The 22,874-nt window shown below is 29.2% G+C and overlaps 3 protein-coding genes and 1 pseudogene across 3 annotated transcripts; 3 read left to right on the forward strand and 1 right to left on the reverse strand.

The window, feature by feature from the left end:
* The first annotated feature begins 2,926 nt into the window (after positions 1-2,926).
* Positions 2,927-6,901, forward strand: LOC111307910 (uncharacterized). Its single transcript, XM_022906245.2, has 4 exons — positions 2,927-3,385; positions 5,627-5,731; positions 5,936-5,992; positions 6,385-6,901. Exons 1-4 carry the CDS (start codon positions 3,068-3,070, stop codon positions 6,742-6,744), a joined length of 840 nt encoding a protein of 279 aa, XP_022761980.2. The 5' UTR covers positions 2,927-3,067; the 3' UTR covers positions 6,745-6,901.
* A 599-nt stretch (positions 6,902-7,500) lies between these two features.
* Positions 7,501-7,944, forward strand: LOC111307081 (S-protein homolog 7-like). The gene has a single exon (XM_022905130.1). It carries the CDS (start codon positions 7,501-7,503, stop codon positions 7,942-7,944), a length of 444 nt encoding a protein of 147 aa, XP_022760865.1.
* A 6,550-nt stretch (positions 7,945-14,494) lies between these two features.
* LOC111307911 (NADH dehydrogenase [ubiquinone] 1 alpha subcomplex subunit 13-B-like) lies at positions 14,495-17,686 on the reverse strand. Its single transcript, XM_089751843.1, has 3 exons — positions 17,354-17,686; positions 15,100-15,171; positions 14,495-15,015 (listed from the first exon to the last, which is right to left on the reverse strand). Exons 1-3 carry the CDS (start codon positions 17,566-17,568, stop codon positions 14,871-14,873), a joined length of 432 nt encoding a protein of 143 aa, XP_089607969.1. The 5' UTR covers positions 17,569-17,686; the 3' UTR covers positions 14,495-14,870.
* Positions 17,687-21,829: 4,143 nt separating this feature from the next.
* LOC149512521 (bZIP transcription factor 53 pseudogene) lies at positions 21,830-22,557 on the forward strand (annotated as a pseudogene).
* The last annotated feature ends 317 nt before the right edge of the window (positions 22,558-22,874 follow it).

Here is a 22,874-nt window from a genome sequence, read left to right on the forward strand (position 1 = left end):
GAAAATTACAAAGATGGATCGATTGGTTTTAAAGCTAACCAATATAGATCCATCTCTTATGAAAAAGGATTGATTGATTTTTTATACAAAAAGCAATTTGATTTCAAAAATGTCAAAATCGATTAATCCCTTCTAAAAATGGACTGATTAGTTTTCAAAATGATTTGATCTCCTCCAAAAATATATCGATTGATTTTAGCCCAAATAGCCTTAATCGTTTAGCTTTTCACGAAAACAATGGGCATTTTCTTATCAATCAATTCCCAACGGCAACAAACTCATTTCTTCTATAAATTGGGCATCCAATGCCCTTATGAAGCAAGAAAGTAAGCACCAACTAGCCTTACATTTATTCTCTCAAGAATTCAAGAGCATTTTAAAGATTAGAGTTAATTCTTCCTATTCTTGTATCTAAATTATATATGTTCTTCATTTATTATTCTTTGTACTTAAATTAGGCAAACATTTAACCTTTGAAAGGTTTTTCATAGTTTGCAAATTCTTTTGTATTCAAAAAGAATTTTTGAGTTAAAAGATGATGTATTTTCTTCAGTGAAATTGATAAGATTTGAAAAAATCCTAAAAAAGATAGAGATTGCTATCTTGACCGTGAAAGATAGGGATAGCATTTTGCAATTCAATTAGTGGATTGAGCTTGTCTAAAAGAGTCAATGGAGAAGATATAGATGCTTTTAGAGAATAACTGAACCTTTATAAATCTTTGTATTTGATTTTTCTATCCTTACTTTTTTTTTTCATTTTTGTTTATATGTGCTTTAGTTTTCTTTATTATTGTTAATCTCATCAAATTTCCATTATTATTAATCTCATCAAATTTCCATCAAAGATTTTATTGTTTTAAATTTTTCATTCAAATGCATTGAAAGTTAATTTTGAAAAAGAATTTAGAGACAATCTAATTCATCCCCTTTGGATTGTTATCTACACTTGAGTTAACATATTACAACATATAAGGTTACCTAATAAGAATTGCTTACGTGGTAGTTTTATATGTATAACTTATTTTGATTACTCATAAGATAGTTTTAAATATGCAACCAAATAAGCACATTTTCAATTATTTATCAAGTAATTTTATTCAATCAATTATTCAATGTTAAAAAATTTTTAAATTTTAAAAATTAACTTTATTCAAATCTTTTAATTTATAGATAAACTTCATCTTAATTTAAATTATATAAAAAATATCTCAACTTACTCTTATCACCAAATATATTAAATACAAAATTCAAATACTAACATTTAAACATCATATATTTTTCGATCAAATCATTGTGGTTTTACTATTTTTTTTAATTATTTCTCCATATATTACTTTAACTATTTGGATTAATTATCTGTGTCAATTTATTTTAAGTACTATGCAATTAAACTTATCATAAAATTGATAATTTTATGGTGGCAATATGTTCAAATAGGAGATATGAGTTAAAGCTTTGAAAAGAGCATTAAATATTAAAATATTGACAATAAAATATAATTTAGATATATCTCTTTTAAAATGGATTTTTCAATAATATATATCTTATTTAAATTTAAAAATGTCATATATAATTTTTACTATTTATAAATTTCGTATTAATCCTTTAATATTTTAATATTTGATTCTTTTTTAAATTCAAACATATTAAATATCACCTATTATACCATTTATTTATTTAAATCTACTTAATAATTAAAGATTTCACATATTTAGGTTAGTTAATAATTGTTATCTAATGTCTATTGCTCTTAATCTGTAGTTTAGCTTGCACTGAAGTACTTGTTAGATGTGAAATATATATTTCCACTTTTAATAATCTCATAACAAGTATATTATTTTCAGTTAAATTCTTTTTGTAGCATAAATTTCTTAATTATTTTTAATTTTTTTTAAAGCGTTGATCACGATTGCAATTTAGTTGAGATATTTAAATTCTTTTTTTGAGTTACGTTTGTCATCTAACATTATTATTTATTTCTAATGCTTATTTTATTTGCTTCACATTTCTTAATTATTTTCGTGTTTTTTATTATGTTTTTATAAATATCACATTTTTTAAATGTTAAAGCTGCATTTGGGGATTTTTTTTTTGTTAAGCCAAGAAAAATAATTGAATAAAAAATTGGTTTTATGTCATTAATAGATAATATGGATTTCATTTGCCAGATTCTTTGTGCTACGTGTTGATCTTAATTTTGTGAAGATCTTATTTAGGTGGCAAATAATTGATAAGTCATTGACTTCATCATTTTTTTTTTTTAAAGTTTTGAATATATGGAACTTCGTGATAACGATTTTTTAAGTGTAAGTGTTATTTTTTTTTAATATCATCTTTATACTAAATGAAAAGTGAAAAAAAAATTATAATTATTATTACTATATTATATTTGCATTTTAAAATATTGATCATTTTAATTTTTATATTAACATATTTTTTTTAAAATCCAAAAATTAACAACATAAATTGCACATAACAAAATAATTTTTTGGGATAATGGTAGAAAATTTTTCTTTGTCAATAAAAATTTTTCAATTCAAGAATTCGTAAATTAATTTTTTATTATTTTATGATTTGAGTAAGAATTTTTATATTTAAATCATTGATTTTGAAACTACACCAAACTTAAAAAGTGAGAATCAATTATACCCCAAAGGAATTTATTTCGAATCTAGGGTAATTTGTTATACAAGCAAATAAAATTTTTCATTGTGATTATATTTTAATTATTGATAATAAATTTTAATTAATAACAAACTAGTAAAAAAAAAAAAATCACATGCGTTAAGGATTCGGAGGTTTGCCACCTAAACTTGGGTCCTATCCAACTTGCCCCGAATGTAGAAAATTTATTGTCCACGTGTCAACCTCCGATGCCGTCGGCTCACAGAATCCAAGTCTTATCTGATATCATCCCCCGTTGCGTGCACATTGCAGGATTCACATGCTTTCTTTCTCTTCCCCTCTCTCACCATTCTTCCAATCTCTCACAAAAAACAAAACACGTCATTTCTCTCTATCCCAAGCAAACTCTCCCATCACTGACGAGGCTTTCACTCTTTTGTATGGAGACTGAAGAAAAGCTTTGGAGTGGTGTGGGTGAAGAGGGAGGAGAAAGGAGGTTGAAGAAGGAACGGAAGAGGAAGAGGAAGAGGAAGAGGAAGAAAGAAAAAGACCCAGAAAATCAGAAGCTAGAACAAGGAAATGAAGAAGACGAAGAAGATAAAGAAGAGGTCGTAGCAAGGGACCCGCTGGAGGTTTTTGGTAGGGACATTATGGTGATGATACTAAGCAACCTTGACGCGCGCAGCGTGGCACTATCTCTCCTTGTTTCACGTGCTTGGCACGGTATTGCTTCTTGTGATAGGCTCTGGAGCTCCAAGGTTTGTTTCCATTCTTTTCCCCCAAAAATTTGGTGTTCCTGAATTGGGTTTTTACTTTTGTGTTTTGGGGTTGTCAATTTATTCATGGTTATTGAATTTTAGGAATTGAGTTTTAGCTGTTGTAGCTGGGGTTTAGTTTAATATCGATTAATAATTAGAGATTTAGATGTTTCTTTTGTGATACGTTTACTTGTTTTGGTTCTGTTGTCCTGTTTTGTAATTTATTTATTTCTTTTCGTGTTTTGCCTGTTTGGTTACTCTATATCTGAAGGCCATTGACTTTTATGGTTACTGTATGTATTTGAAAGGTACTATCTTTTACGGCTTTGCTTGAGCTCTTAGTTACTGTTTTAGCGGTTCTAACTTATAAGTTCCATTTTTTTTTTTTTTGAATTTTGGTTTAAATGGAGAAAAAGGGATAAGAAAAGTAAGCTGTTTAGATAAATTTTTTAAGAGTCAGTTTTTTATCTGTATCATACAGCGTAATTATGAGAAGTAAAATATTCAAGGTGATTTACAAGCAGATAAGGAAGCACTTACAGTTAAGACACCGCAAATTGTAGTGTTTATTAGTGTCATGAAGGAAATGAAAAGCAAAGTTTCCTGTTATTTATACACGAAGGGTGGAAGAGTCTTATTTCTTTTAACATGATTGGTTGATCCAAGGATGATGGAGCTGTGGAGGAAATTTGCCATCCGATTTTCCAAATGCACAACAATGGCAGCATGTGTAATAAGCTTCAACATTAAGCTGGTCAAACACTCTTGAAAAAGGAATCAAATACTTGGAATTTGGAAGTTAACTTATACCTTGCCACTGCATTTGGAAGCTATTTGACTTGTTTACTAACATTTACCTAGGAAAAAGCTGCCAAACTGCTTATGTTAGTTGGAATTGAATTTATATGCATCATAAGAACTGATGTCTAGCTGCATGGAATGGAGTGTGACAGATTGAATTTCTTTTTGAATCTGACTCACAGTTCTGCTGCATAGTGGCAAGGAGCAGTGACTTTTTATTTTTACTTAGCCATAACATGTGTATGACCTAATTATGAGTGTTGTTCACATGTAATTAGAGAGCTATGGAATGGATGGAGACTGTGCTTAAGGAAGTGGTGAAATAGAATCAAATTAAGTATGCTAATTGGTTATTTAAGACATTCAAGCAATCTTAATCATTTGTGCATGAGAAAATTAACCTAGAGCGGCCAAAAATGAATGCTAGCAAATTCTCTTTGTATGATTGTAGTCTACCCTTGTTGACAAGTGAATAAGTTTATTCTCAGGCAATGTGAATGTAGAAGACATCTTTGAAAATAGAAATACATAGGTAGTAGATTAAAGTCTTCAACCAGTGAATAGGCTTATCAAAGTCAATTAAGACTTTTGTCTTGTGTTCTGTGTTTCACTTTTATCCTTATTCAAAGTATATAACCTTTCAGGTTTTTTTTTTTTAATTATTATTTTTTATTTTTTTTAATACAAAATGAGAGTATTATTGGCTAACACTTCACAAAACCTAATGTAAGAGTTTACCCACATTACATGCTGAAGGGGAAGGTAAGAGCTAGCCTAGAGGGTTGATTTCTTGAGGATGAGAAGGTTGAGAGACTTTGACAATTTAAGGATGATAAATAGGTCCACATGTGGCTTCATGTCCTTGGATTAACCATTGAAAACTTTAACAGCATGCTAGCTGGTAACTCTTGTTCTTGATAACTATGATATGCTAAGAGTTTGCACTGGCTTGAGATGCCATCATTTGCTTTAGTTTAGCTTTTTTGGCTCACAACTTATCTAAACCGGTGTATAACATGAATGTCTACCTTGTCTAATTTATCATTGGCTAATTTTATTCTAAAATTGAAATGAAGCTTACTTTTTTTGGCCAAAAAATGAAGCTTACTTGCTTAATTGCCTTTTAGCATTACCATAATGGTTTTTTATCCATTATTTGAAGTTTTGCATAGCATGACTTTTTGAGGAAGCCTCTGCCAGAATTTTACTGGATTTTGGTATCTCATGTTTTGCCTTGCACAATTTCTCATTGAGTTTACTGTTTAGTATGATCTGAATCCTATTCCTGTAATTATTGAAATTTTACTTTCACTAGTTAGGCATGATTTTTCTGGTGGTGAAGCAACATGATATCTGTTTGTGGTTTTATCTATTATGAAATGCGGCAGTTTTAATTTAAAGGAAATGTGGCAAAATGACTAATCTACTCTGCCTTCTTAGTGTGAAGAATTGTGGCATGGGAAGGCACACATACCTCGTGCATCCCAAGTTCGGGGACTATCCAAGCTGGCTGCTTATTCAATATCTGTCATGGACGGCGAACGTGTGAGTTAATAAACCTCGTCCTCTCAAGTACAAACAACCATGGTTGCTTTCACACATAAAAATATGCATACATGCTTGGACATTGACTTACTCCGGTTAAACCATTATGATTTGGGCACTATTGACACATTGTATTTTGTTAGTCTTTTATCAATCTCTTATCACGAAGGACGATCTGATTATATTTCATTAGTCTTTTATCAGACTCGTATCATGAAGGATGATCTGTGTGATCATGTCTGGGAGTTTCACTTTAACAAGGTATGTGCTACTTTATTGTATTTCTGCGAGAGTCAAAACTGTTTGATCTTGCACACTCCAGAAATTCATTAACGGTAGAAATTTTGAGTAGTTAAAGTTATCGCGAGAATTTCCTTTCACGTTGTTGTTGCTACTGCTTTCATAAAATGTTGTTGAATGTAAATATGATTCCTCAATGCTTCCTTCAGTTCTTACGATATTTTGTTGGAAGTGCTAATTTGGAATCCCTTTACCGAATTCTTGCTATCTCCAAACAACTATCTCTCAGTTGACAGAACTCCTGGCTAATTTGTGAACCTCATATTTACATATGTTTAAATCCTGCAGTTTACATGAGCCATAGACGCTGTCCTTACTTATTAAAACCTAACCGTTTTTCATTTTGCTCTCAGGCTGCTCCAGAGTATTGGCGAAATCTTGATCCCTATTGGAAGGGAACTGGTCCTCTCATGCGCCGCTACTTCCACCCGGATGGGAGCCAAACTGCAGGTCCTGGTGACAAGGTCTGGGGTGGACATGAATGCTGTTATTCTGTTGTGACTAGTGTTGTTGGTGATGGAAAGATTAGGGAGCATTATGTTAGGATAAACAGATGGCCCCGAATGTTCATTTCCAGAAACCAGGACTGGAGCTGGGAAATGTCTAATTGCATCTACTGCTACTCCAGTGTTCCTGATGCTGACAAGAAAGGTGGGACAGGGCCTTTGTTTTCACCTTCTGTAAATGTCTCTCCTCAAGCGCTTGGTAGGTAATTGGAGTGAACTGTATCTTTCTTTATTAGGATGTAAAAGTGCTGTAGATAGTGGTATATATGATATACTTAGTTATGCTTATCGCTCATGGTGTTTGCTTCTTTATTTGAATGCTTAAAAGAGATCAATAAAAGTTATTGTTACAGATTTTATAGCCTCTACTTGTGTCTTCCATCTCATGTACATGAACATGATTGACTAAAATAGATGCAGTTTTTCAGTTTGTCTCATCTTTATTCTCCTCAGTGGGAACAGAATTTGTCATGAAAAAATAAATTTCAATCGAAATAATAACCAAGGCCTTCATGCGTATAGGATGGAAAGTTATAATTTCCGTGCTCAAGAACTCGAGTTAAATGCCCAAAGGTCGAACCAAAAAATAAATAAATAAATCCATCTCAACATGGGAAAAAAAAGAGAAATTTAATGGACAATGACCAAATATATTTTCCAATTAACACCACTTATTCCCGTACGTGGTACGGCCACTGAATTAACACCAACTTATTATAAGAAAAATATTCCATTTAACTAGAAAGAGATTTAATACATTAACATTTCTACCTATCCATCCATAAATAAAGAGTTATATGTCTCTTTGCCAACCAGTATTATTCTGGCTTACCATATAAAGCCTTTTTTTTTTTTTTTTTTTATCCATTTCTGAGTTCATTCATATAAACCCTCCTCTTTGTCTCACAAGAAAGAAAAAAACATTCAGAACTTTCATATAATTTGCAACCAAAGCAATTGAGCATGGCTTACAGTAGTAGTTTAGCTCCTTTCTTTTGCATGCTTTTGCTTGCATGTTGCGTTTTCCAAACACCAGTTTCTGGTGCAGAATCAGTAGATAAAGTGATTTTTCGTTTCAGATACAAGGTTCACATTCTCAATGGCTTTGCAAACAATGCTAAGCCATTGATCATTAGTTGCCATTCCAACGACGACGATCTCGGAGTCCATACCCTTTGGAATAACCAAGAATTTCTATTCAAGTTCATCGTTCACTTTGTTAAGACGACTCATTTTGTTTGTGACTTCAACTGGGGATCAAAGTCTTTGCCTAATATCAGTGTTTTCAAGAACGGGGAAGAAACTCATACATGTAAAGGTACAGGGAATTGCTTCTGGAAAGCAGCTGAAGATGGGATTTATTTTAGCAATAATGATCAAAACTGGGAGAAAAAGTTTGACTGGTGAAACTGTAACTGTAACCATTGAGAAAATTAATATTCTCAATGTCAATCTAATAAAACTAGCTTCCAATAAAACTATTTATGTTTTAGTTTATATGTTTTCTGTTGTTGCCCAAATTTTTTTTCCTTTTTATGAAATTGCAATTACTAGTAAATAACTTTCATATATATTACATTCATGGTAAAAATCAATAAAATAAACAAAACAATATAAAGTTGAACATAACTTATATATTTTGTAAATTCAAGTTTAATTTAGTTGGTACCTGTTTTTATCTTTAAAAGTAACATCCAGCAGATTTAAAATTCAAATTCTAACACTTATAATTTTTTTTTCTATCTTTAAACTATGATCTCCTTTTGCACAAAATGATTCTCTATTAAAATATTCACATTAATTAAATGCTATTTAAGAAAAAAAATAGGTTTGTATCTTAAACTTTTTTATTTGTTAAAAATATTGATTTTAATGGTTTTTAAGGTAAAAAGAATAAAAATAATAGAATCAATTTAAATACAAAAAAGTTATAGTTTTAATTATTAGTTATGAATGTCACGTGTTATTCATATACTATCAAAGACAATATTTTAATCCAAGGGTTAGCATGGAATTGCATGAGATTTTTTTGTATCATCTTCTTGGCTGGGATTCACAGAAGAAACAGAGGAGAGAGGTTGGGAAAAACAAAGAAAAACAGGGGACAAAAATAAAGAAAAAATGTGAAAAGAAAATGAGTAAAAAATTAAGAAAGAAAAAAAATTGAAGAAAGCTTGGAGGAGGTAGAATTCCTGTTTTCTTTTCTTGCATCTTCATCATTTCCATAACATTTTCTTATTAATTTTCTGTTTACTTGAAAATTTTATAGTTTCCTCATCCTTTTTTTATTCAAACTTGGTTTAAAGTTTATCCAACTAAACCATAGTTGAGATTGAAATCACAAGAATCAAGTAACAAAGAACACATCCACCATTGAAACCAATTTGAAGGTTCTGTCAAGAATTCTCTCCCTTGGCTTTCTTTGAATATTTTCTTGCTTTAAATCATACGGAAGTTTTGATTTTTGTTTTGTGTTTAATGTACATTTGATGCAGGTTTTGGTAAGCTGTGTAATGTTTGGCTTGTGTTCATAGTTTCATGGTATTTTTGAATTTATTTGTTTATCACGTGTTTATCAAATGTCTTTACATGATTAGAAAGTTATTCTAGCATGGTTTTATGAATGTTTCATGCATGTTCTACTTGGATGAGGTGATGACCATTTGTGGAGGTGTCATAGAAACTTTTGGCCAAGGGGTGTATTTATGTTAACCGAATCTTGATTCTTCATTTGGTAGCTAATTTGGCTTTGATTCATGTATTTGATTATGTTTTTGTTATGATTTTCATGTTTCTAAGGTTGTTGAATCAAATTTTCAATGAAAAAAATGGTGTTTAATGTTTGGTTTTAATGATTTTTTTGTGTTTGTTTTGTTGGATTTTTAAAGAAAAAAATAGTGGAACATTCAAATCAATTTCAAAAGTTTGTTATGTTTGATCTATTTTTCTCTTGAATTTTCATACAAAACTTGTTTGTAATTTAGTTTTGTATATGTGTATGTTTGTAATTAGTTTTTTTTTTTTACATGTTTTTGTCATGCATTCATTAATGGTATTTTTGTAATTTGCTTTTATCATATGCATAATTTTATGAAAACTCACAAATCATAAATCTCAAACCTTAAACCCTAAACCACTTTCTAAACTTTAAAACACCTTCCAAACCTTAACCACCGTAAAAAGCCAAACTAACTCCCAAACCAATCCTGCATTTGTATTTCATTCTACATTATTACATACATTCATAAGTTATCATACATTCATACCTTATTATTCATATTATGCATTCATTATATATTATGCTCATGCATACCATGCAAAGTTTTTTTTTTTTTTTTTTTTTTTAAGAATGAGTTTTCAAAAGAAAATTGTTTTAAATAAGATATTATCTTAACCAAAAATAGTTATTGAGATCTAACTTAACTATATGAAACTCTCGATGATTATTATTTATGTGAGATATTATCTTGATTTTAGTTGGACAATTTGAAAACTTTTAAATTAGAAATATTTTGAAATTCTACCTAATTATAAGAAAGTGAAAGAGGTGTTTCAATATTTAAGGTGTTTTCATCTTGATCCAAAAATATTTTTGTTTTTTTTAATTTTGATTTGTTTTTATTTTTGAAAAAAAGGAAATTAATTTTAAACATTAAGAAAAATAGGACCATTTTTACCAAAATTAAAGGAGAACATGCAATCAATTGGTACCATTTTCAATGGGCATTATGGTGGTGCCAATCATTCCCTTAGCATAACCTACTTTCGAATTTAAATTCTAATTTCACATATTATAAATTTGTTCTTTTTATAAAACTTTAAACCCTCTTTTTTAAATGTTTTTATTAAAAAGATAAAACTTTTGAATGATCAATTACACCTTAAAAAGATTGTCAGTGACTTCTTGTTTTGATTTTCATCGAAAATGTTTTTAGCCTCCATTTTTCAATTCTCCATTTGTCCAGCTTTTAGGTCATCCACTCTTAGGTCCCAATATGTCGCGACACTTCAAAGCATGAAAATGAAGTTTGATGAACCTTTCAAGGAATATGCCCAGTGTTGGAGAAATCAGGTGGCCTAGAATATTATTGAATACATGAATTCTCGATTGAGTTGTAGCGTTTACATTGCATGATTAAGCATGGTACATCATGTTGTCTTATGAATTTATGAATATTGATTGAATTTTTTTTAAGTTTTAGATTTTTGTGATTTTTCTTATAAGGAACAAAATAAAAAAGGAAATTTTTTTTCTATATTAATAAAGTCCCACATATTTAGATTTTCAAAACCATAAAAAGGAGTTTTCGAAGAAAAAAAAAAGGGAAAAAAGGGAAAAAGAAGAAAAAAATAAAAAAATCTTTTGTAATAAAAATGAAAACAGTCTCGAAAGAATTTATTATTATTATTAAGAATGATTAGTCCCAATAAATACCCTTATGTTTTTCCTTTTAAACATTCTCTTGCCATGAACTATAAAATCATTCAAGAATCTTAATATTTCAAAGGGTGTACACTTAAATTCTGAATCTTCACTTGACCATAGCAAACAACAAGTGATAATCTTTTCCACGATGATGAAGAATGGAATGGTCAATTTGAAATTTTTAGATTTCTTGAAAACTAAGTAATCATGACTCCTCTTCAAAGATTCTATATGTAGGTACTTTGATATATGTCAAGGCTATGCTATAGTTTCAAAAATTACTAAAATAGAAGCCATTTGACTTCAAACATAGCAACTTTTTAGTTTTTCACCTTGAATTGTCCTTGTCCAATATTTTATGGCATATTAACCACAAAGCAAGACTTTACTACTACTAAGACAACTTGAGTTATGACTAATCTTTTTCTTTTTGTAGAGTGATGTGAACTATTTGACATCATAAACGAGTTTATTACACATGATCCTTTTATCACATTAATCTTCATTAATGGTGGTTTATCAAAACAGGACATCTTTTCCGAATTATCTTAGCAAGGTGGAAACAAAAACAACAAAAAGAAAGAAAAAAATTGAAAAAAAATTTATTGTGACATCATGCACTTGAAGCATTTAGATGAGTCTAAGAAATAAAAGATCACTATACGATTATGAAGAAACCTTGAAGAGAAAACCAAAAAGTGAAAAAAAAGTTTAGAAATACTAGAAAAAAATCCTAAGAAAAAAAAATTTTGAAAAAACATTTCTTCAAACCTTTTTTTGAAAAAGAAATTATTCTTCAAATTTAAGTAACTATGCTTGAGATGATAAATGCTCATCTTTTATCATCCTTTCACAAATATAGAAATTTATCCTTGTTATCTTTTTAAACATGATAAAATTTTTTCTAAATGAACCATAACCAAATATCACCATTCATATTGGGGGCAAAATGGATGACTTAAACGGTTAAGTATGGTGAAGTTTAAAAAGAAACTTTACATGTTGAAGGCATATGTCTAATAAAAAATTTCCAAAAGTTTTGAATGCATTTAAAGAAAAAGGAAGTAAAACAAGAAAAACAAAGTGAAAGAAAAAAGAAAAGAACAAAAAAGAGAAGAAAAAGAAAGTAAAAAGAAAAAAATAAAATAATTGAGTGAAAAGTATAAAAAAAATGAAAGAATAAATACCCTCGAGTGAATCCTTCAAATGGGAAAGAATGATTTGTGGTTTAATCACCTTGAAACACTTATTTTGGGCCTATCTATCTTTTTTTTTTTTAAAACCCCAAACCTTGCCTTGCTTTACGTTCTTAGAAAAGTTCATATTGGATCAAATATAGATGCTTAAATTGAGGAGTTTCTCTTTTAGGAACAACCCTAAAAACTTGTGAAACCTTTGTCTCCCTTTATTATCCAACTACCCATTTGAACTGTCAACCCATTTTGGATGAAATTTGATTTTTTAAGTGCCTAATAGAATAAGTAATCGAAAAAAAATATTGTTCTAGGGTGAAAACCATAAAAAGGGAGAATTTAGAGCAAAACTTAGTAGCAAATCCTAATGCCTAACAAAGTAAGAGAAGCCAGTATGAAAGATTCAAGAATGTTAATGATCTGAAAATTTGAAATCCATTAAAATGATTGATTTTGAAAAATTGAGCCTTTTTCTTCCATTCCAAAATGACTTTTCCAAAATCTTGAATCCATCACAATTAGTCATGAGATTTATTAAAGTGCTACACTTGGAGATTGAAGAGAACGTAAATTATCTTTGGTTTTTTTTTTAAAAAAAATCATGCATTTTAGAAAAAAAAATTATGTTTCATTTGTGAGTCTAAATAGAAGAATATACATTTTTTTAATTCCCTTCAAGCTATGAAGCTTTCTTGAATGAACTAAGCCCTTAATATGCTAAACTGCCCAATAGGTTTGGAAAAGGAATTATTACCCTTTTCATTTTTAATAAGGAACACCAATTTTTAAGAGACTCTAAAGTCACGTTTGTTTGGTAATTTCATTATTTTTTGTTATGAAATTTAATTATACGGGGCAATTTTGAAAAATTTTGAGTGACTAGTTAAACACTTTTATTGTGAGTAAAGAAATCATTTAGACTTTTTTTTTAAAAAGAAAAATGTTTTTCATTTGAAAAATAAAACATTTTGAAAAAGAAAAATAGATTCTTTCTTGCACTCAAGGAATAATAGGAACACAATGGTTTGAACTAATCATATGCATGTGATGTCTTGGAATCAATGATTGAAACAAAAAAAGGAAAGATAAATTGAGAGTAAGAATGAAAAGAAAGCTAAGAAATCCTATTTGAAAAAAAGAGAGGAAAAATAGGTAAAGAAGCAATCAGGAAATAGATGAAGGAATGATAAGAAAGACACAAGAAAGTAGAAAAAGAATCCTGTTAGGGATAAGTTGAAGAACTAACGTGATGAGCAAGGGGTAAACAAGCAAGATTAAATAATGAACAAAAATAAGGGATTCTGGCACTTGCATCTGTAGGCATGCATCTTCATCACCCAAGAAAAAAGCGATTGCATTGTTAGGATAAACATTTACACTTTAGTTAGAAGGCATTTGCATTATTAGAATAGGAACTTGCATGTACACCTTTGTAAAAAACATTTGCATCGTCAAAGATAAATATTTGCATTTGCATTCTAGCTAGAAGGCATTTACACCGTTAGATTTGAGCTTGCATGGGCATCTTTGAAGGAAACATTTGTATCCTTGTAAAGGCATTTGCATCATAAAAGGAGAATATTATTTTCATCATTATCAAGATCTTTCCATGTGCATGTTAATTTTAAAATGGCTTGACAAACATAATAAAATTTCTTTTATACTTATATATTTTGAGATAATGAAATTTTTTTTATGACGATAGAGTATTTCATAGTGATACATGCAACATTGAGGCATTTTTTTCAAATTTCTGACTCCTTCAAAAAATACATTAAAGATAATTGTTTTTAAATTACCTTATTTAAAAAGCACACATATATTATTATGAGAAATTAGTTCATCATACGAGGTGAGATTTTAAACTTTACAAGTGGTATTAAGAGGGTAACATATACCCCTTGGGATATATTTTAAAAATTAAAAAAATTAAATCAAAATAAAAATGTTACACATATCGATTTCTTAACCCAATATTAAAATTATAATTTTACATTGATAATATATCAAATACTAACTTATATAATATATAGTTCCAAAATAAATATTTTTTTAATTGACTTGCTCAAATAAAAATTACATATAAGTTTATATAGGTCACGAAGTGAAACATGGGTTTTTGTCTTCATATATATTGAACTTTACATGACAAAATTTAAATGCAAAACATAAGAATTGCGCTCATTCTAAGGCTATATTGTGTGAATGTCGATTCTCACAGTGTATTCTCTTCTCTCTAATAACGTATCGGTAGAGTTTACCATTTATAACATAAATAGTAAACAAATCATTCTATAATAATTTATAACAGTAAAAAGGATGTTACGGACTAAAAAAGGAGCTCAAAAATAATCCTTCGACAGGTTGTTACTTTATTAAGTAAACGTCGAACAGAACCCTACCCAGTATCCCACCAATGGGATGGCTTTCATGCAAGGTTTTGCTAGCAATGCCAATGGCAAGTGGTAACCTTCCCTTCCCACAACATTTCCATGAAAAATGTTTTGCTAACAGTGTCTTACTTCACATGATCAGATTATAAGAAGAGGTAGAAGGGTAAACAAGTAATGATCAGATCTGGTAATACTCCAGATACAGAAATAAGTTTCTGTCCAAATTTTTTTTTATTTCACTTAATGTGAAGACCAAGCAACATAAATGATTGCATGAATAGAAAACAGACCTACTCTGGACAAAGAGTTGACAAAAAGATATCACCAAACTTCAGGACGGAGCTCGCCGGTTGCTGGGGGCATCCATCTCCCAGAATTGTATACACTTTCGCCTACTTTCCAATCTGGCACATCCTTCATCACTTCGGCCTCATACTCAAGATACTTCTTCCACTCTTTGACAAATCTAATGAAAGCAAACATGGAAATACTCAATGCACTTCAGGTTTTAGCTGTGGAAATCAATAAAGCAGTCTGAATAGTTAAATACCTTTCATCTTCTTCAGCTTGAAGCACTGGCAATATTGCTCTGCGTTCAGCATACTTTTCTTCCTTCAGTGCCCTTCAAAATGTAAATATTTCAGTCCTCTTTTCTAAAATGGAAATGAAAAAAATGGAAAAAAAAAAGTGGCATTTGACTTACATATTCAATTTAGTTTTTGCTAATAGAAACTATTACAGCATGGCTGAAAAAATGAAACAAAGCAGCACCAGTGTATGGGATATCCAAAAAATAAAAATCAACAAATAAACACAACTGTCAATCTATTTATTTATATTTGAAAAATGCATTTCACAAAAAAGTACCTTAAATTTAGAGATATAGGGAGAGCATGAGAGAAGACTGCCCCATTCATTTAAGCCAAAAATTGGACCAAGCACATAGAATTTACCTCCTTTACGATTACAACTTACCGCTGACAACAGCCAATTGGGTTTGTTTGTAAGTGCAATTTATTTTAGTAATTTATTTATTTTTTGTATGCTACTTCAGTTATGTCTCTTTATCATAAAGATCAATTAAATTAATGATGCAAAGAGAATCTCAAACATCTCAATACAGCAAAGATAAAGCAATGCATGGCTACCTAATTGGAATGCACAAAATATCTTGCCTACCACCCATTAAAGGAGCTAAGTGCCTCAGCTGGATAAGATATTGCACCTAACGGCTAATTGCATTAAGTTTCACTTTTCCAACCCTTTCACATAAAAAGGAAATGTTAGATAGTTCATGCTTTCAATTAAGCCTTATTTCATAGTGAGTCTAAGATGGTCAGAAGCCAGGAAAATACAAAAGCCCCACCAAATATACAGCTTTGAAATCATTATATGATTTATTTACCACCTGATATTATCACTATTTGTACCTGCACTAGTGCAGTTGGAAAATCACCTTAAAATCTCTATGCTTGATAATGTGTATTAAAGTGGTTTTAACAATCAATAAATCCACAAATCAATCTCTTGCAGAACAATTGAGCAAGCATTAGAAGCAATACTTAGCCAAAGAAAAGCATTAGAATCAATAAACAACCGTTTGAATAACCATTCATGCATTCACAATCTTTAAAAGGAGACTGACAATTAGAAGATCAATAAATCATCATCAGCCCACAAAAAAAGACCAAGTTCAAATCTAATCTCCTCTATATTAAATGCACATATTAGTTTTGACAAATCTTTACAATCCTTTCTACAATTTCCAGTCTAAATGCAACAAAATGAATGGATATATGAAAGACACCTACTTAACTCACTAACTACTTGTTTTGCACTGTGAAAGGCCTACGAATTAGTAATATCAGCATATAGGCAGGCTCTTGAAATAATTAAACTTAGCATATGGGAAGGCTCAAGAATTATTACGCATTGTCCATATGTCAGGACCAAATAATAGCATTGTCTGCGAATTTTTGTATCTCAACTTTGTCTTTCCTTTTCCCCCTCCTATCAACTTCTTCGTAGGTTACATACTAAAAGCCATATGAAAGAACCAGCAATCCTGATCACCACATTATTGTACATAATATAATCAAAAGTCAACATCAACATCATTTGAGAATCATAATAATCCAGACCCAAAACAGCAGTTTATTAGAACTAAAACCAATAAGATGCTACTTGAGACCATACATAATAAGGACACCAAATTAAGAAAGAATACTAAACCAAAAGAATTACCTCCAAATCATCATCTCACTCCCCAAAACAACTAAATCCTATCCCATCCAGTACTGGTATAAATTAAAACAAGAAAATTCCTAAAAGTAATGAAATAATTACAGTTAATAACCCTCAATATTCTCTCTTCCTCTTCTAGGTACTAGATTAAAAAAGAACCAGAAGTTTTATGCCAACAAGACCCTCAAGGGCACAAGATATGATATTAATAATTAGTAGAATCCTTCATATTTCCAACGATAATTTGAAAGATAATCAAATCCCAAATGCCAACAATTAAAAAAATCAATCTTTAAATTAATAAAAAACCAAAAACAAAAGCACAGATATAAGTTAAACAACAGAACAAGATGTAACTCCAAATTCCTAACTCTAAATTATCTCTGACCTAAAAAGGCTTCAATTCCATCAAAAGCCTTTCAATAAAAGCAAACCAAAATGATTCTTATTTAAGGACATAACAATCATTTCAAGCAACACTGGATAAACCCAATAAAAATAATAGCTTAAATCTAAAAAAAAAAAAAAAGAAGATTTTTCAGAGTGAAAAAAGGAAGGACCTCCGGATCTTGTTGCCTTGGCCGACCTGGTACATCCCATAAGAAAAGGCACCAAAAGTAGCTAGAACGATGGCCATAGCACTTGGTCCCTTGTTGGGTATCCGACGGGCGTATCGGACCGGAGGGAACCCACAGGGGGGAGGCCCATCCTGGAGTATCGGCATGTCTTTCACGCTTGCCATTCCAGGCTTCTTCCTTATCACTACCTCCGTCATTTCCCCTTCTTCTTTAGTTGCCGATTGGAGAGAGATAGAGAGTGCAGAAAGTAGAAAGAGTCGACGATGGTGCTGGCGTTGTAGAAGGAGTGTTCGTTTGAGCTTGGATCCGTTTTGGGCTACGCCACGTGGTTGGGCTGGGGATTGTTTTGTCACGTAAGTGTCAAGGCTCTCATTGCTCTGCAAAATTTGGGTTTTTCATATTTTAATGATTAAATTGTCTTGATTTAGTATACTTTTTCTCTTTCTTATTCTTTAATTAATTGTTAAATTTTATTGTATAAAATACTTAAGATTAATATTTTAAAAAATTTAATCTATATCAAGTAATCATATTATGAATCAAATTTACATAGACAATTAAATTACAATATTTTATTTTGACATTATAAGAGCTAAAAAAAAGCTTGTATCTTTAACTTCCGGAGTAATCAAGTCTGAAGCAATGCGATTCCTATTTTTCTTTGTCCTCAACCTTGCTTGTCACACAACTCTAAATGCTCACACTGTCCAAACTCAAACTCCTAAAAGAGCATTTAGTTCGAGGAATTTGAGTTTTTTTTTTTGAAATTTTGCTTGTGAGAATGTAATTTTCACATTTGATTCACGAGTATCTGATTTTAAAAAGTAATCTAAGATTTTTCAATAGTACCTAAATATCTAAGAATTAAAAAATATTTTTTTATGATATTTTAAGATTTCAAGAAAAAAATTAATTTTGTCTCACATTTGACCTCAAAAATAATTTTTTTCAATTTTGTTCACCCTTAAAAACCAACATAATTGCATACTCATTCCAACACGAAAATTGGTATTCGTATCTGCATGATTTGGCAAAAGCGCAATCTTAACCACAAGATTAGACACTTGGCACTAAAAACGACCAATAGAATATTACATATATAAAAATAACGTTTTAATAAAACAAATGTAATGGATAACTTTAAATTTTGGTTTTTGAAAATTTTTTATGTTAAAAAGCACTACGTTTTTTATATATGAAACGTAATTGATAAATTAAAATAATAACAACAGAAAATATATATTTTCATATCAATTACGTTTTTTATATTGAAAACATAGTAATTTATATAATATTATAAAATAATACTTCTGATACTTTTAACTACGTTTTTATATCAAAAACATAGTCTTTAACAACAAAAATCACATTTTAAAAATAAAAACATAGTTTTTAATAACAAAGATCATATTTTTTTAACCAGAAACTGGGTTTTTGAAAAAAAAAAAAAAAAACCCATGTTTCTAACATAAGAAACGTGGTCTTTGTTTCTTATGTCAAGAAAAAATTAGCTAAAAATCAACAACTAGAATAAGACTAACCACAAAAGACTTGATATAGTAAAGTTATCAACTAACAAGTACATAGTTTCATTAAAGCCCAAAAGATAAAAAGGCAGTCATCTCTACAATTGCATGCCATTGAAGAGAGCAGACAATCTTCAATTCTAATGTAAGCTCCCTTTAACGTCCTAAACAGCTTAAGTCATATTCCATCTAAAATTACAAAATTCATACATTATATACTGTGCGTATTTTTTAAATCAAACTTTTCAATAACCAGCACCAAACTCTCACAAAGCATCAATTCATACAACAAATCTAGAGATTGTCGACCTATCATTGCTATTACTTTTTCTAATACAATGCACAAAGAAAGCTAAATAAACTTGTACTATCCCATGCTACCAAACACCTTATTCAATCTATATACAATCTGAAACTAACTCCAATTTGTAGAGTAAACTTATTTACAGGAGCTGAAAAACACCTTCACTCTTTTTAGTCATTGATGTTGTCAAGATTGAAAATGCAATGTAAAGTTTTCGTTGCCTAGTCAACACTACAAAAAAGTTGTCAACTAACAATTTTTTTCATGTCAAAGATAACATTTTTCAAAAAGGAAATGTTGTCTTTATATCAAAGACTGCATTTGTACAAAGACTACGTTTGTACATTTATAAATGTAATCTCTGATTTAAGTAAAAAATTACATTTTTTCATCCAAAAATGTCATCTTTAATAAAATGTAGTCTTTTAGTTAAATGAAACTAGGTAATTTAAATGTTTTAAAACATTATGTTTATTTTCATAGAAGAGTAGTGTTTGATATAAACATTGTGTTTATATAAGAAAAATGTAATCTTTGACCATATTTAACTTCATTTTTTTAGTCAAAAACTATGCTTATATCTAACAAAAATATTATTTTTGACATGTAATGAAAGACATTATAGTAAAAGACTTTTTAAGTAATATGAGTTTTTGTCAAACCAAATATAAGAATCTAACATTCTCATGCCAAGAAGAATCACCCATTGTCAAGAATCCACACTTTTCCAAGATCACTTTCTCTCTCGAAATTTTTTTCCATTTGTTTAGCCTCACTTTAACTCCCATTTTTTATTATAGATCTTTCATTTTTAGCTTCAATCCAATGTAGAAACCTCTTGAACTAACACATTCCAGGGACCTAAAGCATCAAGCAACAGAAGCTCAGCTTCCATTACAAGAAAGTAGATATTTAGAAACTCTATTTCCAACTACTGAAAATATCGTTGCAAAATCTCGTTATATTTATAATGATTTTTTATAATCGTTGCTTAATTGATTTTTTAATATTTTATACAATGATAAATTTTATCATTGTGAATTCCTATTATATTCTAACGATAAAAAAAGTTATTGCGAAAACTTGTTTTATTTGTAACAATTTTTCAATGTCATTGCTTAATTTTTAAAAATAATTTATATAACATAAATAAAATTATTATGAAAATTTTTATCATATTTGCAACGATAAAAAATTATTGCTACAAAAACTTATTTTATTTGTAATGATTTTTCAGTGTCATTGCTTAATTTTTTTAATATTTTATACAATGACAAAACAGTTGTCATAAAATTTTTTATCATATTTGCAACGATAAAAAATTATCGTTGCGAAACTTATTTTATTTGTAACAAATTTTTAATGTCGTTGCTTAATTTTGTTAATATTTTATATAATGACAAAAAAGTTATTACAAAAATTTTTATCATATTTCTAACAATAAAAAATTATTACTGTAAAAACTTATTTTATTTGTAACAAACTTTCAATATTGTTGCTTACTTTATTTTTTTAATATTTATATAAAAATAAAAAAATTATTACGAAAATTTTTATCACAGTTGTAACGATAAAAACTTATTGTTGCAAAAACTTTTTATTTGCAACGATTTTTCAATGTTATTGCTTAATCTATTTTCTTAATATTTTATACAATGACAAAAAAATTATTACAAAATTTTTATCATATTTGTAATACTAAAAAATTATTATTGCAAAAACTTATTTTATTTGTAACAAATTTTCAATATTGTTGCTTAATTTATTTTTTTAAATATTTTATATAACGACAAAAAAAAATTGTTATGAAAATTTTTATCATATTTGTAATAATAAAAAATTATTGTTGCAAAATGATATAACATTTGCAACAACTTTTCATAATAATTGCTTAATTAATTTTTTAAAAATATTTTATATAACAATAGTTTTTATCATTGTAAATTCCTATGATATTTGTAATAATAAAAAATTTGTTGTAGTATTTAATATGTTGTACAATGACAAATAATTTGTTACAAATATTTTATCATGACATAAATAAATTCATTAAATGGCTTCTAAATTGGCATGGTTTGGAGGAATGAAAAAAAAAATAATTAAGTTTCAACGACAATGAATTAAGCTTGTCACTTGGACTTACAAAGAAATATAACAACTTTCAGGTAACATTCACTATATAGCCATTATATTTTGTAACATACACAAAGGAGATTGTACTAAATTAAGCAAGTTAATTCTTGCATTTTGGTTAGTATATAATTTTGAAAGCTATCAAATTAAGGTATAAATTAATAAATTGTATGGAAACAAATAGAAATATAGTTAAAGTTTAACCAAATTTTTATTTATAGTTAATGCAAATATAAATAATATAAATGTTTACATAGCTATGTGTAAAACTAATTAGGAAATTTAACACCCTTTCCCTTTGCCTATAAAAACTCCCTTCCCTCAGCCTTAATAGCCTTCTTTCATTTCTCCTTTGCTTACTCATATATCATACACTCTCTGTTTCTCTTTGTGTTTTTTTTTTCCTTTAACCAACTAAGTATTATTAATTTTCTCTTTCCTCTTCCTTTAGTTTCTTTGCTCTTTTTTTTTTTTTTTTGGTTGTTTTGTTCATGTTCAATAAATGAATTGGGTGATTGGGACAAGTTTTTGTAAAACTATTCCAATGATTTTAGATTTTCTATGAGCTTAATCTTCACATATTAAATATATATTCTCCACTCGTTCTCGATCGTTTTCCTTTACAGGTTCTATGTTTTCTCATGAATTATTCATCTTTGTTCATCAATCTCCTTATCTAGATTTAACACTTAGTTAAATTCTAACTTAAAATTTAAAATCCCTAATTCTTATTCAATTTATTAATTCCTATTTAGGTATTTTCCCAAATAGAAACCCTTCCCCTGATATGGCTTTTGTGCAAAGGCCAACAAGTTTCTCCAATTCTGATTTGCGATATGATAACATCTACGAGAAAAAAAAAAAAAAAGATGCTATCAAATCGTGAATCTGCAAGGTGGTCATATATGAGAATCCTAAAGTAACTTAAAGATTTGTTTAATGAAGTAAGTACATTGCAGAAAGATAACAGTCAGCTATTTAAAAAGATCAACATCGTAACCTAATGCTACATCAAGATGGAATTTATCAACAATGTGTTAAGAACTCAAGGAATGGAATTGAGCTCAAGACTATGGCCCTTGAACTCGATACTGCACATTTTGAAAGAAGTCAACAAGTATATCGTTGATATCCCTAAGATTTTGGATGTTCTAATGAAGCTAGGATAGCTCCCTTGTTCGATATAGCTAGTTATGGTGTCAATCGATATGTTTGAATGTTAATGGAAAAACTCTTCCATGCCTTATCACTTTATTGATAAATTTTTTTTTTCTTCAAACATCCCCTAACCCTTCCTTTTTTATTAAAAATTGTCTAACTTTTTTCTTTATTTTAAATAAGGTTTTGGTTCCCAATTTCTCTTTTATGATCTAGAATTAGAAATTATGATAAAATCCTTTCATTTTAAAGGCATTAGTGTTCATGAATTCATTTGTGGCTTACTTGATAACACATTTACTTATAAAGTTATTGTTTGTGGTGAAAAGAGATTTAAAGTTATTTAACTTTAGCTTTGGATTGGTGTCTAAGCCAAACTCTT

Source organism: Durio zibethinus, chromosome 22 (genome assembly GCF_047325235.1).
Source record: "Durio zibethinus cultivar Kanyao isolate XHJ-2024 chromosome 22, ASM4732523v1, whole genome shotgun sequence".
NCBI lineage: Eukaryota > Viridiplantae > Streptophyta > Magnoliopsida > Malvales > Malvaceae > Durio > Durio zibethinus.

Excerpts from the sequence above, each read along its gene's own strand:
- LOC111307910 (XM_022906245.2), top strand. The coding sequence starts at position 3,068 with ATGGAGACTGAAGAAAAGCTTTGGAGTGGTGTGGGTGAAGAGGGAGGA. Across the intron at positions 3,386-5,626 it reads ATAGGCTCTGGAGCTCCAAG|TGTGAAGAATTGTGGCATGG; the intron begins GTTTGTTTCCAT and ends CTGCCTTCTTAG. Across the intron at positions 5,993-6,384 it reads GGGAGTTTCACTTTAACAAG|GCTGCTCCAGAGTATTGGCG; the intron begins GTATGTGCTACT and ends TTTTGCTCTCAG.
- LOC111307081 (XM_022905130.1), top strand. The coding sequence starts at position 7,501 with ATGGCTTACAGTAGTAGTTTAGCTCCTTTCTTTTGCATGCTTTTGCTT.
- LOC111307911 (XM_089751843.1), bottom strand. The coding sequence starts at position 17,568 with ATGACGGAGGTAGTGATAAGGAAGAAGCCTGGAATGGCAAGCGTGAAA. Across the intron at positions 15,172-17,353 it reads CAAGGCAACAAGATCCGGAG|GGCACTGAAGGAAGAAAAGT; the intron begins GTCCTTCCTTTT and ends TACATTTTGAAG. Across the intron at positions 15,016-15,099 it reads CAAGCTGAAGAAGATGAAAG|ATTTGTCAAAGAGTGGAAGA; the intron begins GTATTTAACTAT and ends TGCTTTCATTAG.